General features: G+C 44.1%; 1 protein-coding gene across 1 annotated transcript in view; it reads left to right on the forward strand.

Moving 5' to 3' along the window:
• Positions 1-12487: 12487 nt before the first annotated feature.
• The window catches only part of hacd4 (3-hydroxyacyl-CoA dehydratase 4), a 12771-nt gene continuing 7169 nt past the window's right edge, over positions 12488-18089 (forward strand). The window contains exons 1-4 of the mRNA XM_080519229.1: positions 12488-12609; positions 14143-14249; positions 14351-14478; positions 14554-14663. Coding sequence (XP_080375355.1) covers positions 12608-12609; positions 14143-14249; positions 14351-14478; positions 14554-14663 — 347 coding nt within the window. The 5' untranslated portion in view covers positions 12488-12607. The remainder of the gene's footprint in view (positions 12610-14142; positions 14250-14350; positions 14479-14553; positions 14664-18089) is intronic.

The raw sequence follows: 18089 nt of genomic DNA on the forward strand, positions 1-18089 counted from the left end.
ACAAGAACACACATTGTAAACCACAGTAATAACAACAAGTGTCCAACTCTGCACACAATGAACTTCAGCAGCAACAAAATAAAGAAGTGAGGAACAGTGTCACAGTAAACACACTCTAGTTCTGAACCACTGCTCGTCACGCTCGCTGACTTTCTCTTTCCAGACAAAACGATTTGGCCCAGACTCAAAAGTCTCTTACTTCTTACTCTAAGTACTCAAATAAAAAAGTAATGTACTTGAGTACTTTTAGTTACTTTGGGATTACTTCATCAGCAAACATGAAAAATAAAGACAAGAAAGAATAGAATGTGTCGTCTGCTCAGTGTGTCGACACGTCTTATACACGATTTTTCTTTGAAAGACTCAAAACCGCAATACAAATAAAGCTTTTAATTTGTATTCAGGAAAATGTGCCCATCTTTTCCAAAACTCTCTCTCTCTCTCTCTCTCTCTCTCTCTCTCTCTCTCTCTCTCTCTCTCTCTCTCTCTCTCTCTCTCTCTCTGTCATCCCGTTTTCCAGTTATTTCACGTGTCGCCCCAATTAACCCCCAAAACATGAGATCCTCTAGGTATTGAGAAAGTCTTCCTCCCATCAGCACCAGTACTGGTATTGGCAGGTTACTGACAGGTTATGAGCTAATAAAACTAGTTGGTATTGGCAGGTTACTGACAGGTTATAAGCTAATAAAACTAGTTGGTATTGGCAGGTTACTGGCAGGTTATGAGCTAATAAAACTAGTTGGTATTGGCAGGTTACTGGCAGGTTATGAGCTAATAAAACTAGTTGGTATTGGCAGGTTACTGGCAGGTTATAAGCTAATAAAACTAGTTGGTATTGGCAGGTTACTGGCAGGTTATGAGCTAATAAAACTAGTTGGTATTGGCAGGTTACTGGCAGGTTATAAGCTAATAAAACTAGTTGGTATTGGCAGGTTACTGGCAGGTTATGAGCTAATAAAACTAGTTGGTATTGGCAGGTTACTGGCAGGTTATGAGCTAATAAAACTAGTTGGTATTGGCAGGTTACTGGCAGGTTATAAGCTAATAAAACTAGTTGGTATTGGCAGGTTACTGACAGGTTATGAGCTAATAAAACTAGTTGGTATTGGCAGGTTACTGGCAGGTTATAAGCTAATAAAACTAGTTGGTATTGGCAGGTTACTGGCAGGTTATGAGCTAATAAAACTAGTTGGTATTGGCAGGTTACTGGCAGGTTATAAGCTAATAAAACTAGTTGGTATTGGCAGGTTACTGGCAGGTTATGAGCTAATAAAACTAGTTGGTATTGGCAGGTTACTGGCAGGTTATGAGCTAATAAAACTAGTTGGTATTGGCAGGTTACTGGCAGGTTATAAGCTAATAAAACTAGTTGGTATTGGCAGGTTACTGACAGGTTATGAGCTAATAAAACTAGTTGGTATTGGCAGGTTACTGACAGGTTATGAGCTAATAAAACTAGTTGGTATTGGCAGGTTACTGACAGGTTATGAGCTAATAAAACTAGTTGGTATTGGCAGGTTACTGGCAGGTTATGAGCTAATAAAACTAGTTGGTATTGGCAGGTTACTGACAGGTTATGAGCTAATAAAACTAGTTGGTATTGGCAGGTTATGAGCTAATAAAACTAGTTGGTATTGGCAGGTTACTGACAGGTTATGAGCTAATAAAACTAGTTGGTATTGGCAGGTTACTGACAGGTTATGAGCTAATAAAACTAGTTGGTATTGGCAGGTTACTGGCAGGTTATGAGCTAATAAAACTAGTTGGTATTGGCAGGTTACTGACAGGTTATGAGCTAATAAAACTAGTTGGTATTGGCAGGTTACTGGCAGGTTATAAGCTAATAAAACTAGTTGGTATTGGCAGGTTACTGGCAGGTTATGAGCTAATAAAACTAGTTGGTATTGGCAGGTTACTGGCAGGTTATGAGCTAATAAAACTAGTTGGTATTGGCAGGTTACTGGCAGGTTATAAGCTAATAAAACTAGTTGGTATTGGCAGGTTACTGACAGGTTATGAGCTAATAAAACTAGTTGGTATTGGCAGGTTACTGACAGGTTATGAGCTAATAAAACTAGTTGGTATTGGCAGGTTACTGACAGGTTATGAGCTAATAAAACTAGTTGGTATTGGCAGGTTACTGACAGGTTATGAGCTAATAAAACTAGTTGGTATTGGCAGGTTACTGACAGGTTATGAGCTAATAAAACTAGTTGGTATTGGCAGGTTACTGGCAGGTTATGAGCTAATAAAACTAGTTGGTATTGGCAGGTTACTGGCAGGTTATGAGCTAATAAAACTAGTTGGTATTGGCAGGTTACTGGCAGGTTATGAGCTAATAAAACTAGTTGGTATTGGCAGGTTACTGACAGGTTATGAGCTAATAAAACTAGTTGGTATTGGCAGGTTACTGACAGGTTATGAGCTAATAAAACTAGTTGGTATTGGCAGGTTACTGGCAGGTTATGAGCTAATAAAACTAGTTGGTATTGGCAGGTTACTGGCAGGTTATGAGCTAATAAAACTAGTTGGTATTGGCAGGTTACTGGCAGGTTATGAGCTAATAAAACTAGTTGGTATTGGCAGGTTACTGACAGGTTATGAGCTAATAAAACTAGTTGGTATTGGCAGGTTACTGGCAGGTTATGAGCTAATAAAACTAGTTGGTATTGGCAGGTTACTGGCAGGTTATAAGCTAATAAAACTAGTTGGTATTGGCAGGTTACTGGCAGGTTATGAGCTAATAAAACTAGTTGGTATTGGCAGGTTACTGGCAGGTTATGAGCTAATAAAACTAGTTGGTATTGGCAGGTTACTGGCAGGTTATAAGCTAATAAAACTAGTTGGTATTGGCAGGTTACTGGCAGGTTATGAGCTAATAAAACTAGTTGGTATTGGCAGGTTACTGGCAGGTTATGAGCTAATAAAACTAGTTGGTATTGGCAGGTTACTGACAGGTTATGAGCTAATAAAACTAGTTGGTATTGGCAGGTTACTGGCAGGTTATAAGCTAATAAAACTAGTTGGTATTGGCAGGTTACTGGCAGGTTATGAGCTAATAAAACTAGTTGGTATTGGCAGGTTACTGGCAGGTTATAAGCTAATAAAACTAGTTGGTATTGGCAGGTTACTGGCAGGTTATGAGCTAATAAAACTAGTTGGTATTGGCAGGTTACTGGCAGGTTATAAGCTAATAAAACTAGTTGGTATTGGCAGGTTACTGGCAGGTTATGAGCTAATAAAACTAGTTGGTATTGGCAGGTTACTGGCAGGTTATGAGCTAATAAAACTAGTTGGTATTGGCAGGTTACTGGCAGGTTATGAGCTAATAAAACTAGTTGGTATTGGCAGGTTACTGACAGGTTATGAGCTAATAAAACTAGTTGGTATTGGCAGGTTACTGACAGGTTATGAGCTAATAAAACTAGTTGGTATTGGCAGGTTACTGGCAGGTTATGAGCTAATAAAACTAGTTGGTATTGGCAGGTTACTGACAGGTTATGAGCTAATAAAACTAGTTGGTATTGGCAGGTTACTGGCAGGTTATGAGCTAATAATACTAGTTGGTATTGGCAGGTTACTGGCAGGTTATGAGCTAATAAAACTAGTTGGTATTGGCAGGTTACTGGCAGGTTATGAGCTAATAAAACTAGTTGGTATTGGCAGGTTACTGACAGGTTATGAGCTAATAAAACTAGTTGGTATTGGCAGGTTACTGGCAGGTTATGAGCTAATAAAACTAGTTGGTATTGGCAGGTTACTGGCAGGTTATGAGCTAATAAAACTAGTTGGTATTGGCAGGTTGCTGGCAGGTTATGAGCTAATAAAACTAGTTGGTATTGGCAGGTTACTGGCAGGTTATGAGCTAATAAAACTAGTTGGTATTGGCAGGTTACTGACAGGTTATGAGCTATTAAAACTAGTTGGTATTGGCAGGTTACTGGCAGGTTATGAGCTAATGAAACTAGTTGGTATTGGCAGGTTACTGGCAGGTTATGAGCTAATAAAACTAGTTGGTGTTGGCAGGTTACTGGCAGGTTATGAGCTAATAAAACTAGTTGGTATTGGCAGGTTACTGGCAGGTTGTGAGCTAATGAAACTAGTTGGTATTGGCAGGTTACTGGCAGGTTGTGAGCTAATGAAACTAGTTGGTATTGGCAGGTTACTGGCAGGTTATGAGCTAATAAAACTAGTTGGTGTTGGCAGGTTACTGGCAGGTTATGAGCTAATAAAACTAGTTGGTATTGGCAGGTTACTGGCAGGTTGTGAGCTAATGAAACTAGTTGGTATTGGCAGGTTACTGGCAGGTTATGAGCTAATAAAACTAGTTGGTATTGGCAGGTTACTGGCAGGTTATGAGCTAATAAAACTAGTTGGTATTGGCAGGTTACTGACAGGTTATGAGCGAATAAAACTAGTTGGTATTGGCAGGTTACTGACAGGTTATGAGCTAATAAAACTAGTTGGTATTGGCAGGTTACTGGCAGGTTATGAGCTAATAAAACTAGTTGGTATTGGCAGGTTACTGGCAGGTTATAAGCTAATAAAACTAGTTGGTATTGGCAGGTTACTGACAGGTTATGAGCTAATAAAACTAGTTGGTATTGGCAGGTTACTGACAGGTTATGAGCTAATAAAACTAGTTGGTATTGGCAGGTTACTGACAGGTTATGAGCTAATAAAACTAGTTGGTATTGGCAGGTTACTGACAGGTTATGAGCTAATAAAACTAGTTGGTATTGGCAGGTTACTGACAGGTTATGAGCTAATAAAACTAGTTGGTATTGGCAGGTTACTGGCAGGTTATGAGCTAATAAAACTAGTTGGTATTGGCAGGTTACTGGCAGGTTATGAGCTAATAAAACTAGTTGGTATTGGCAGGTTACTGGCAGGTTATGAGCTAATAAAACTAGTTGGTATTGGCAGGTTACTGACAGGTTATGAGCTAATAAAACTAGTTGGTATTGGCAGGTTACTGACAGGTTATGAGCTAATAAAACTAGTTGGTATTGGCAGGTTACTGGCAGGTTATGAGCTAATAAAACTAGTTGGTATTGGCAGGTTACTGGCAGGTTATGAGCTAATAAAACTAGTTGGTATTGGCAGGTTACTGGCAGGTTATGAGCTAATAAAACTAGTTGGTATTGGCAGGTTACTGACAGGTTATGAGCTAATAAAACTAGTTGGTATTGGCAGGTTACTGGCAGGTTATGAGCTAATAAAACTAGTTGGTATTGGCAGGTTACTGGCAGGTTATAAGCTAATAAAACTAGTTGGTATTGGCAGGTTACTGGCAGGTTATGAGCTAATAAAACTAGTTGGTATTGGCAGGTTACTGGCAGGTTATGAGCTAATAAAACTAGTTGGTATTGGCAGGTTACTGGCAGGTTATAAGCTAATAAAACTAGTTGGTATTGGCAGGTTACTGGCAGGTTATGAGCTAATAAAACTAGTTGGTATTGGCAGGTTACTGGCAGGTTATGAGCTAATAAAACTAGTTGGTATTGGCAGGTTACTGACAGGTTATGAGCTAATAAAACTAGTTGGTATTGGCAGGTTACTGGCAGGTTATAAGCTAATAAAACTAGTTGGTATTGGCAGGTTACTGGCAGGTTATGAGCTAATAAAACTAGTTGGTATTGGCAGGTTACTGGCAGGTTATAAGCTAATAAAACTAGTTGGTATTGGCAGGTTACTGGCAGGTTATGAGCTAATAAAACTAGTTGGTATTGGCAGGTTACTGGCAGGTTATAAGCTAATAAAACTAGTTGGTATTGGCAGGTTACTGGCAGGTTATGAGCTAATAAAACTAGTTGGTATTGGCAGGTTACTGGCAGGTTATGAGCTAATAAAACTAGTTGGTATTGGCAGGTTACTGGCAGGTTATGAGCTAATAAAACTAGTTGGTATTGGCAGGTTACTGACAGGTTATGAGCTAATAAAACTAGTTGGTATTGGCAGGTTACTGACAGGTTATGAGCTAATAAAACTAGTTGGTATTGGCAGGTTACTGGCAGGTTATGAGCTAATAAAACTAGTTGGTATTGGCAGGTTACTGACAGGTTATGAGCTAATAAAACTAGTTGGTATTGGCAGGTTACTGGCAGGTTATGAGCTAATAATACTAGTTGGTATTGGCAGGTTACTGGCAGGTTATGAGCTAATAAAACTAGTTGGTATTGGCAGGTTACTGGCAGGTTATGAGCTAATAAAACTAGTTGGTATTGGCAGGTTACTGACAGGTTATGAGCTAATAAAACTAGTTGGTATTGGCAGGTTACTGGCAGGTTATGAGCTAATAAAACTAGTTGGTATTGGCAGGTTACTGGCAGGTTATGAGCTAATAAAACTAGTTGGTATTGGCAGGTTGCTGGCAGGTTATGAGCTAATAAAACTAGTTGGTATTGGCAGGTTACTGGCAGGTTATGAGCTAATAAAACTAGTTGGTATTGGCAGGTTACTGACAGGTTATGAGCTATTAAAACTAGTTGGTATTGGCAGGTTACTGGCAGGTTATGAGCTAATGAAACTAGTTGGTATTGGCAGGTTACTGGCAGGTTATGAGCTAATAAAACTAGTTGGTGTTGGCAGGTTACTGGCAGGTTATGAGCTAATAAAACTAGTTGGTATTGGCAGGTTACTGGCAGGTTGTGAGCTAATGAAACTAGTTGGTATTGGCAGGTTACTGGCAGGTTGTGAGCTAATAAAACTAGTTGGTATTGGCAGGTTACTGGCAGGTTATGAGCTAATAAAACTAGTTGGTATTGGCAGGTTACTGGCAGGTTATGAGCTAATGAAACTAGTTGGTATTGGCAGGTTACTGACAGGTTATGAGCTAATAAAACTAGTTGGTATTGGCAGGTTACTGGCAGGTTATGAGCTAATAAAACTAGTTGGTATTGGCAGGTTACTGACAGGTTATGAGCTAATAAAACTAGTTGGTATTGGCAGGTTACTGACAGGTTATGAGCTAATAAAACTAGTTGGTATTGGCAGGTTACTGACAGGTTATGAGCTATTAAAACTAGTTGGTATTGGCAGGTTACTGACAGGTTATGAGCTAATAAAACTAGTTGGTATTGGCAGGTTACTGACAGGTTATGAGCTAATAAAACTAGTTGGTATTGGCAGGTTACTGACAGGTTATGAGCTAATAAAACTAGTTGGTATTGGCAGGTTACTGGCAGGTTATGAGCTAATAAAACTAGTTGGTATTGGCAGGTTACTGGCAGGTTATGAGCTAATAAAACTAGTTGGTATTGGCAGGTTACTGACAGGTTATGAGCTAATAAAACTAGTTGGTATTGGCAGGTTACTGACAGGTTATGAGCTAATAAAACTAGTTGGTATTGGCAGGTTACTGACAGGTTATGAGCTAATAAAACTAGTTGGTATTGGCAGGTTACTGACAGGTTATGAGCTAATAAAACTAGTTGGTATTGGCAGGTTACTGGCAGGTTATGAGCTAATAAAACTAGTTGGTATTGGTAGGTTACTGGCTATCTAATAAAAGCTAATAAACTAGTTGACAGAGTCCAGGTGTGTTTCAGTAAAGTGAGAGGGACCAGATGTTTCTTCAGGTGAGATGTCGACTTCCTGGATGTTCACAGTAGGGATGAGCAAGTTCACCACTATCTGTATCTGTTCTACCATCTAAATGATCTGTATCCTTCTGTACTCGGAATGGGCGGGGCCTTAACTGGGAGTGGGCGTGGCCAGATTGAAACGGGGTGGGGCTTAAATCTGTATTCGGACTCCTCAAATGTTTTCTTTAACTGAGTTTTCATTTTAGTATACTCCACGTCCAAGAATTTCATAAATGATTTTCGACCCGGGGGTTGGGGGGGGGTGTTGGGGGTGGGGGGGGGGGGGGTGGGGGGGGGGGGGGTGGGGGGGGTGGGGGGGGGTAGAGACTCCTGCGCCTGCTGGGTTCTTATTAACCAGAGTTCTAAATGACTCAGGCTCAACTGTCCTCACTGGGGCTCTCGCTGGGTTTGAGAGCAGCAACGAGGGCAATAGAGCCACAACATCATGAGAAATGTTCCATTACATTACAGTTACTGCACGTGGACGTAGACAATACCTTCCTTCCAGGACACAGGGTGCATCTTATGTTTACATTTTTTCCTTTTGTTTCAATAAATGAAAAATAGTGTCGGTACTTCCAGCCTGAAAACGTTGTCTTTGAGCTGCTCCTGTTTTTGTCTCCTGTTGTTTTGATGCAAACTAAGCATACATGGGCTCAGCGTGTGCAGAGGCTCCGCCCACTTTACTCTTTCGCCAGCAGAAATGCGTCTTTCTCTCCCTGTCCTCTGCTGTCACTCAGTCACTTCACAGAAACTAGTGTGAGGAAGCCGCGGCTGATCAGGCGGCTTTACAACGTACCGGGCCGCTACATGCCAAGTAACAAGAACAGCGTGGCCTCAGCCATCAAAGTCATTTGTTAGATTACTCCGTTACTGGTAAAGTAACTCCGTTAGTAACGCCATTATATTTAAACGCCGTTACGCCCAACACTGGAAATGACAATCACATTTGATGTTTAATGGGGCAAATTGGTGGGATCATTTTGAGACCATTCAACCTTCAGATGTGCTGTAAGTGTCCAGTAGCCTTCGTGAGGTGCTTTCACAAAATAAATAAACAAACAGACAAATAAATAAACAAACACATCATAAATAATAAATAAATAGTTTAAAGAAATGTACAGACAAATTATAAAAATGTATCTTATTAAATTTATTAACAACATTTGTACCATTTTATTAATTGGTAATGACTTTCAGTAATTAAAAATAAATACAATCAGTGAGATGCTAACTGTTGTTTTTTGTTTGTTTAGAAATGAATGCATAATTTCATAGGTTCTCACTACTGTGTGATCTTAAAACCAGAGTTCATTGCATACAATGCATTATTGTATTATTGAGCACCTTTTCACACCTGTAAGAATATTTTAATGTGTCTGCAGAATGTTTCATTATAGACCTTCTTTCTAGGCCTTTTTGTACATGCAGCAGTTTTACTCCCATTCTAACGGTTGACAGAAGACGTTTCCTACCATGTATTGAGAAGATGGATCAGTGTTCAGATCTTCTGCAGCACTGCAACGCAGTAAACACACCTCTCCTCACAGATCTGTTAGTTTGCATCCAAAACCTCTGCAGGAGTTTCTTCTCAAAGATCTCTTCAGTCTACTGGTGTAAACACGCACCAGAGATGAGAACACGTCCATGTAGAATTCACCGCCGGGTCCACAGACAGTTTGTACTTCATGTATCTGTGCGTGTGATGACCTGGAACAATGGTGTGACCCGTCCTGTCAGATTAGATCAAATCCAATCAGGATATTTGTGGCTGTAGGATGAACAGACTTAGCAGCACATGTGTGAACGAGGGTCATTATCATCACAACCAGCCTGCAAACATTCACACCTGGTTCCAGGTCATTAAAATATGATTAAAGATGAGAAATTCCTCATATTGAGGCATTCTTGGTTGCTGTTGTGTAGCTGCCACATCATATTGTTGGGATTTAAGTTGGGATTCATAAAAGTTAATAAATGATCAAAAATGATTTATTATTGAACAATGATTGATTTGAATAAATTGGGCAGCAGCAGCTAGACTGGATATACAGTCTCTCTCTCTCGGTGTACAGTGATCGTATGGAATGATCATTACTAAGAAACAAGATTGAAGCTCTGGAAATGGACCTGAGTTTAAAACCTGGCTGCAGACCTCACCAGCGTCCTGCACATGGAGAGGATTCCTTACAGCATGACGGGCTGTCTTCATACATGTTCCAACATCTGGCCACCTTTCTTGGACTATCTTTCCTGAGTTGATCACATTTCTGGACAGTGAGACGTGTGTCCCGCTTGCCTTTTTTCTTTTAAATACTGGTTGGGAACATAATGTATTAGTGATGCAGAGTATTATATCATCTTGACTGTTCGCCCTTGCTTTTGTTGGTTTTTTTGGTTTGTCTATTGTATGTGCTAAAATATCAGAAACAATTCAATAAGGGTACTTTACTAAAAAAATAAACAGTAAATAAAGCAATTGCTGATCAATCCATATATATTTCAGACTTACAATAAGGTACAGATTTAAGCCCCACCCGGTTTCAATTAAGTTACGCCCACTTCCGGTTTAGGCCCCGCCCACTCACAGTACGGATGCAGATACAGTTCATTTAGATCAGTGGTGTCAAACTCATTTGAGCTCAGGAGCCACATGGAGGAAAATCTATTCCCAAGTGGGCCGGACCAGTAAAATCATGGTATATAACTTAAAAACAACATGTTCATATTGCTTTCTTTGTTTTAATACTGTCCAAAATAGTACAAACACATCATCACTATAAATCATAAAACACTGTTAACAAAATTCTGAGGACAAAGATCACACAATGCCTCGGTATTTCACAGAACCAGAACAGGATCACAGACCACAGAACTACATCAGGGTGTCATTTCTCAGGCAGCAATGTAGATAAAAATAATAAAATCCTGTTGCACAAACAAGTGCAAGAACCCGTCACAAATCAAGAATAGGTTAAATATACAAATAAAACAAAAATAAATTAAATTAAAAACAATAGCACATCAACAGAAAAACATATAAAGACAAAGCTGGAGCCTGAGGACAGTGTGTCCAAAATAGTGCAAACAACAATACTATTGATCATAAATCCCTTCAAGTTTTTTGAAAATTCTGACGACAAAGAACACAAACACAGTGATTCACAGAACTGTGTCATAGATCACAGCACTATATGAAGGTGTCTCATGCAGCACTTTGAGTGGGGTTGCATTGATTATTTGACTCCCGATACCTGCATCTTTTAGCTTTTAGCAGCGCATCAATATCAGGCGTCACATTCTGAGTGACAGACAACTTCAGGATGTGATTCAAGTGGCTGTGCGTGAGCCTGGAGCGCAGCTTTGTTTTATTAATGCTCATTACAGAGAAAACTTGCTCACAAAGATACGTGGTTCCAAACATGAACAACAGCTTTGCAGCGAGGCTGTCAAGTTGGGGAACCTGGCCAGAGTCCACTCCGACCCGGTCCAGGGGGCCGAAAATATCAGCGGCTGTCGTTGTATCTGACATTGGCACCAACTCCACAAACTCTTCGGTGACGATCAATGTATCGTCTACTCCGCGGATGAAAATGGCCAGTTGTGCAACATCTGTAATGTCCGTGCTTTCATGGACTGCAACTGAAAAGGCAATAGAGGCGTTTACTTTGTTCTTTAACTGGCTGTCCAAATCCACGGAAAGATGGGAAATCCTGTCTGCAATGGTGTTTCTTGTCAGGCTGATATTTGCAAAAGTCTGTGTCTTTTCAGGGTCAAGACCTCCGCTGCCTTCACCGTGCATGTTTTAATGAATTCACCCTCACTAAATGGTTTTGAAGCAACGGCAATTTCGTTAGCAATGATGTAGCTAGCTTTCACCGCGGCGTCACTGACATCTCGGCTGTGAGTAAAAACAGACTGCTGTTTCTTCAGACCCGACAACAGTTCATCCACCTTCTCGTTTCTCTGCTGTCCTGGGAATGTGTCATATTTGTCGGCATGAAGATTCACGTAGTGGCGATGAAGGTTGTATTCTTTCAGCACTGCAACATGTGAACACACCAAACATACTGCTTTCCCTTCACTTCTGTGAAAAAAATAGGAGGATGACCATTTTTCTTGGAACTCTGCACTCTGCGACTTTAATCTTTTTTGACGGTGACATATTGGGACAAGGAGGGTGACAAAGCTTATAATGCTAAAAGTAGAAGCCGTAATAATTAGGGCGGACAAAACACAAAGTAGCTCGTCCTGATTGGCTGCGCTTGCTTGACCTTGCTTGCTTGCTCTGCCCCGGAATAAACCGGGGGTGTTTCCTGAACACAATTGCTAGTGCGCCACCCAGTGGACGCAATTAGAACAGCAGTTTATTGACAAATTGCAGCTCGTTTTTATACTTCACATAAACATCTCGCGGGCCGGATCTGGCCCGCGGGCCGTACGTTTGACACCCCTGATTTAGATGGTTGAACAGATAGATAGTGGTGTACTCGCTCATCCCTATCAATCATATCAGTCTCATAAGATATACTAAACAGTTAATGAGCAATTTGAAATAATAAATTAATTACAATTATCTAGTTATAATTTCTCGTGACTCTTCAGCTGAAGATGAACACAAACGACTGAAGAGCTTTTGAGGAAAGAGTCAAACATGGTTCAACCTGCGTTAATAATTTCCAAGAGATTTTAAGTGATAAGTAAGTGTGTGTGTGTGTGTGTGTGCGTGTGTGTGTGTGTGTGCGTGTGTGTGTGTGTGAGAGAGAGACAGCCCTCAGCTCGTGGTGTCCTGTGCTGCCATTGGTGGAGCCTCAGACGACGGCTTCCTGCTGGGATCCAGACCTCGTCCCTGCACCAGAACCCCAGACTGGAGGATCTGTTCACTTCCTGCTGCAGAACGAGTGCAGAACGAGTGCAGCCTGACGACGAGCTGCAGCAGGAGGAGAAGGAGGTGAAGCGCAGCAGGAAGCAGGGTGGAGGTCAGGCTGACTTCTGGGCTGATCGTCTCCCTGCAGATCACAATGTGAGTAAGCGAGAGCTGCAGGAATGTGGCGGATTGGGGGTGTGGTGGAAAGTGACAGGCTTCATGCAACCTGTCTCAATCTGTCTGATACTGCTGCTGTTGCAGCGTCGACAAAACATTCTGTTCCTGCAACACTTCCTTCTCAACTGTAAGGCTGTTACCAGACACATGAAGACATGATGCAGATAAACTGGACGTGAAACTACCTGCTTGTTTTAAAAAAAAATACTGGGTTGTTCTTTGTTGTCACATAAAAATGTCAAAAGTCAAAGTGGATGGTTGTAATGAACAGAAGATTAAAACCTCCAGCGGAACTCCACATGGATCAAGTTCACCAGACCTGATGAGAGGAACGTTCTCCAGAGACGTCTGAGGAACGTATGAAACATGAGGACCAGAGAAGTGAAACACATGAGGACCAGAGGAAAGTATGAAACATGAGGATCAGAGGAAAGTATGAAACATGAGGAAAGTATGAAACATGAGGATCAGAGGAAAGTATGAAACATGAGGAAAGTATGAAACATGAGGATCAGAGGAAAGTATGAAACATGAGGACCAGAGGAAAGTATGAAACATGAGGAAAGTATGAAACATGAGGACCAGAGGAAAGTATGAAACATGAGGAAAGTATGAAACATGAGGATCAGAGGAAAGTATGAAACATGAGGACCAGAGGAAAGTATGAAACATGAGGACCAGAGGAAAGTATGAAACATGAGGACCAGAGGAAAGTATGAAACGTGAGGACCAGAGGAAAGTATGAAACATGAGGACCAGAGGAAAGTATGAAACATGAGGACCAGAGGAAAGTATGAAACATGAGGATCAGAGGAAAGTATGAAACATGAGGACCAGAGGAAAGTATGAAACGTGAGGACCAGAGGAAAGTATGAAACATGAGGACCAGAGGAAAGTATGAAACGTGAGGACCAGAGGAAAGTATGAAACATGAGGACCAGAGAAGTGAAACACATGAGGATCAGAGGAAAGTATGAAACATGAGGACCAGAGAAGTGAAACACATGAGGATCAGAGGAAAGTATGAAACATGAGGACCAGAGGAAAGTATGAAACATGAGGACCAGAGGAAAGCATGAAACATGAGGACCAGAGGAAAGTATGAAACATGAGGACCAGAGGAAAGTATGAAACATGAGGACCAGAGAAGTGAAACACATGAGGACCAGAGAAGTGAAACACATGAGGACCAGAGGAAAGTATGAAACATGAGGACCAGAGAAGTGAAACACATGAGGAGACGGTTCACACTAGACCTGAAACTTGAAACTGGACTGAAGCAGACCAACGGAGAACCTGACAAGACTGGACCAGGGACCAGACGGGGGTCACGCTGGTCCAGGATGGACTCAGCAGCGGTGGTTTGTAACGGGGACCCTGGACCTGAAGAGTCCCTGGACCAAACACTGATTCCCGGTCCACACCAGCAGAACCGTCATGGTTCTGAAGAGAAGGGTTGGTTCCTCCAGGGACCACTTCTCTGCTTCTGAACCAGAATGTGTGGTCCTGCAGGCCCAGCTTCAGACGCTCCTACATCTTCACCTACAACCTGTTCCAGTTCTGCGGCCACACGTGGATCCTGGCCAACACCCTGGCCCGGCTCTTCACCTTTGGAGCAGGTGGGTGGAGGAGGGACCGGGGGGGGGGGTGGGGGTGGGAGGGGGGGGGGGGGGGGTCTGAGGTGGCAGCAGGACCTGAAGCCTCCATGTTTGGCCCTCAGGCGCCCTGGCAGACACCTTCTACTCGGTGGGCCTGGTGATGAGCCTGTGCCAGCTGCTGTCCGTCCTGGAGCTCTTCCACATCGCCGACGGCATCGAAGCGGCGCCGCTGCTTCCTCGCCTGGTCCAGGTACCGCCTCCACCCACCCCCACCTGCTGGACCGCAACACCTGTGACTGGTTGGAGCTCCGCTTTGTTCCCTCAGGTGGTGGAGAAGAACCTCCTGCTGGTCCTGGTCATCATGCTGGAGCCGATCCAGGTTCACGCTGTGGTCTGGGTCCAGTTCTTCCTCTGGAATGTTCTGGACCTCTTGAGGTTTCTGAGCTGATCTTTGGTGCTTTGAGCAGAACCTCACCGGCCCTCGCCCTCACTGAACCTCCATGTGTAGCCTCGGTCTGGTGGCAAAGGAGGTGACGGGAAGCGGGAGGGTACGGTATGGCAGAGCGGGAGGGTACGGTATGGCAGAGTGGGAGGGTACGGTAGGGCAGAGCGGGAGGGTAGGGTATGGCAGAGCGGGAGGGCACGGTATGGCGGAGCGGGAGTGTACGGTATGGCAGAGTGGGAGGGTACGGTATGGCAGAGCGGGAGGGTAGGGTATGGCAGAGTGGGAGGGTACGGTGTGGCGGAGCGGGAGGGTACGGTTTGGCAGAGTGGGAGGGTACGGTATGGCAGAGTGGGAGGGTAGGTTATGGCAGAGCGGGAGGGTAGGGTATGGCAGAGCGGGAGGGTACGGTATGGTGGAGCGGGAGGGTACGGTTTGGCAGAGTGGGAGGGTACGGTATGGCGGAGCGGGAGGGTACGATTTGGCAGAGTGGGAGGGTACGGTACGGCAGAGCGGGAGGGTACGGCAGAGCGGGAGGGTACGGTACAGCAAAGCCCACCCAGGACCAACTCTGTCTCTGGTCCCACAACAGGAAGTAGTAAAAAGTAGGCGGGGCTGTGAACGACTCAGAGACTCAGTGAAGAACATGAAGCAGCCGTCAAGTCCTCTTGGGACTCAGGTTCAACTTTCTCATTGTGAACAGCAGCGTCCAGCTCCTGCTGAAGCTCCGCCTCCTGGTCCTGAGAGGAGGAGCTCCTGCTGAAGCTCCTCCTCCTGGTCCAGAGAGGAGGAGCTCATGCTGAAGCTCCTCCTCCTGGTCCTGAGAGGAGGAGCTCCTGATGAAGCTCCTCCTGGTCCTGAGAGGAGGAGCTCATGCTGAAGCTCCTCCTCTTGGTCCTGAGAGGAGGAGCTCCTGCTGAAGCTCCTCCTCCTGGTCCTGAGAGGAGGAGCTCCTACTGAAGCTCCTCCTCCTGGTCCTGAGAGGAGGAGCTCCTGCTGAAGTTCCGCCTCCTGTTCCTGTTCACCCTGTCACATCCTGTTCACTCTGTCACATCCTGTTCATCATGTTCATTCTGTCACATCCTGTTCATCCCGTCACATCCTGTTCACCCCGTCACATCCTGTTCATCCCATCACATCCTGTTCATCCCGTCACATCCTGTTCATCCCATCACATCCTGTTCATCCCGTCACATCCTGTTCATCATGTTCATCCCGTCACATCCCGCTCATCCCGTCACATCCTGTTCATCCTGTCACATCGTGTTCATCATGTTCACCCTGTCACATCCTGTTCACTCTGTCACATCCTGTTCATCCTGTCACATCCTGTTCATCCCATCACATCCTGTTCACCCTGTCACATCCTGTTCATCCCATCACATCCTGTTCATCCCGTCACATCCTGTTCATCCCGTCACATCCTGTTCATCCCATCACATCCTGTTCATCCTGTCACATCATGTTCATCCTGTTCATCCCGTCACATCCCGCTCATCCCGTCACATCCTGTTCACCCTGTCACATCCTGTTCATCCCGTCACATCCTGTTCACCCTGTCACATCCCGTTCATCCCGTCACATCCTGTTCACCCTGTCACATCCTGTTCACCCTGTCACATCCTGTTCATCCTGTCACATCCTGTTCATCATGTTCATTCTGTCACATCCTGTTCATCATGTTCATCCCGTCACATCCTGTTCATCCCGTCACATCCTGTTCATCATGTTCATTCTGTCACATCCTGTTCACCCTGTCACATCCTGTTCATCCCGTCACATCCTGTTCACCCTGTCACATCCTGTTCATCCCGTCACATCCCGCTCATCCCGTCACATCCCGCTCATCCCGTCACATCTTGTTCATCCCGTCACATCCTGTTCATCCCATCACATCCTGTTCATCATGTTCATTCTGTCACATCCTGTTCACCCTGTCACATCCTGTTCATCCCGTCACATCCTGTTCTTCCCATCACATCCTGTTCATCCCGTCACATCATGTTCATCCCGTCACATCCTGTTCATCCTGTTCATCCCGTCACATCATGTTCATCCCGTCACATCCTGTTCATCCTGTTCATCCCGTCACATCCCGCTCATCCCGTCACATCCCGCTCATCCCATCACATCCTGTTCATCCCGTCACATCCTGTTCACCCTGTCACATCCTGTTCATCCCGTCACATCCTGTTCACCCCGTCACATCCTATTCACCCTGTCACATCCTGTTCACCCTGTCACATCCTGTTCACTCTGTCACATCCTGTTCATCCTGTCACATCCTGTTCATCCCATCACATCCTGTTCATCCCGTCACATCCTGTTCATCATGTTCATCCCGTCACATCCCGCTCATCCCGTCACATCCTGTTCATCCTGTCACATCGTGTTCATCATGTTCATCTCGTCACATCCTGTTCATCCCGTCACATCCTGTTCATCATGTTCATTCTGTCACATCCTGTTCATCCCGTCACATCCTGTTCACCCCGTCACATCCTGTTCATCCCGTCACATCCTGTTCACCCTGTCACATCCTGTTCATCCCGTCACATCCTGTTCACCCCGTCACATCCTATTCACCCTGTCACATCCTGTTCACCCTGTCACATCCTGTTCACTCTGTCACATCCTGTTCATCCTGTCACATCCTGTTCATCCCATCACATCCTGTTCACCCTGTCACATCCTGTTCATCCCATCACATCCTGTTCACCCTGTCACATCCTGTTCATCCCGTCACATCCTGTTCATCCCATCACATCCTGTTCATCCTGTCACATCATGTTCATCCTGTTCATCCCATCACATCCCGCTCATCCCGTCACATCCTGTTCACCCTGTCACATCCTGTTCATCCCGTCACATCCTGTTCACCCTGTCACATCCTGTTCACCCTGTCACATCCTGTTCATCCTGTCACATCCTGTTCATCATGTTCATTCTGTCACATCCTGTTCATCATGTTCATCCCGTCACATCCTGTTCATCCCGTCACATCCTGTTCATCATGTTCATTCTGTCACATCCTGTTCACCCTGTCACATCCTGTTCATCCCGTCACATCCTGTTCATCCCGTCACATCCTGTTCACCCTGTCACATCCTGTTCATCCTGTCACATCCCGCTCATCCCGTCACATCTTGTTCATCCCGTCACATCCTGTTCATCCCATCACATCCTGTTCATCATGTTCATTCTGTCACATCCTGTTCACCCTGTCACATCCTGTTCATCCCGTCACATCCTGTTCTTCCCATCACATCCTGTTCATCCCGTCACATCATGTTCATCCCGTCACATCCTGTTCATCCTGTTCATCCCGTCACATCATGTTCATCCCGTCACATCCTGTTCATCCTGTTCATCCCGTCACATCCCGCTCATCCCGTCACATCCCGCTCATCCCATCACAT

The sequence above is a fragment of the Blennius ocellaris genome, assembly GCF_963422515.1.
Source record: "Blennius ocellaris genome assembly, chromosome: 23".
Classification (NCBI taxonomy): domain Eukaryota; kingdom Metazoa; phylum Chordata; class Actinopteri; order Blenniiformes; family Blenniidae; genus Blennius; species Blennius ocellaris.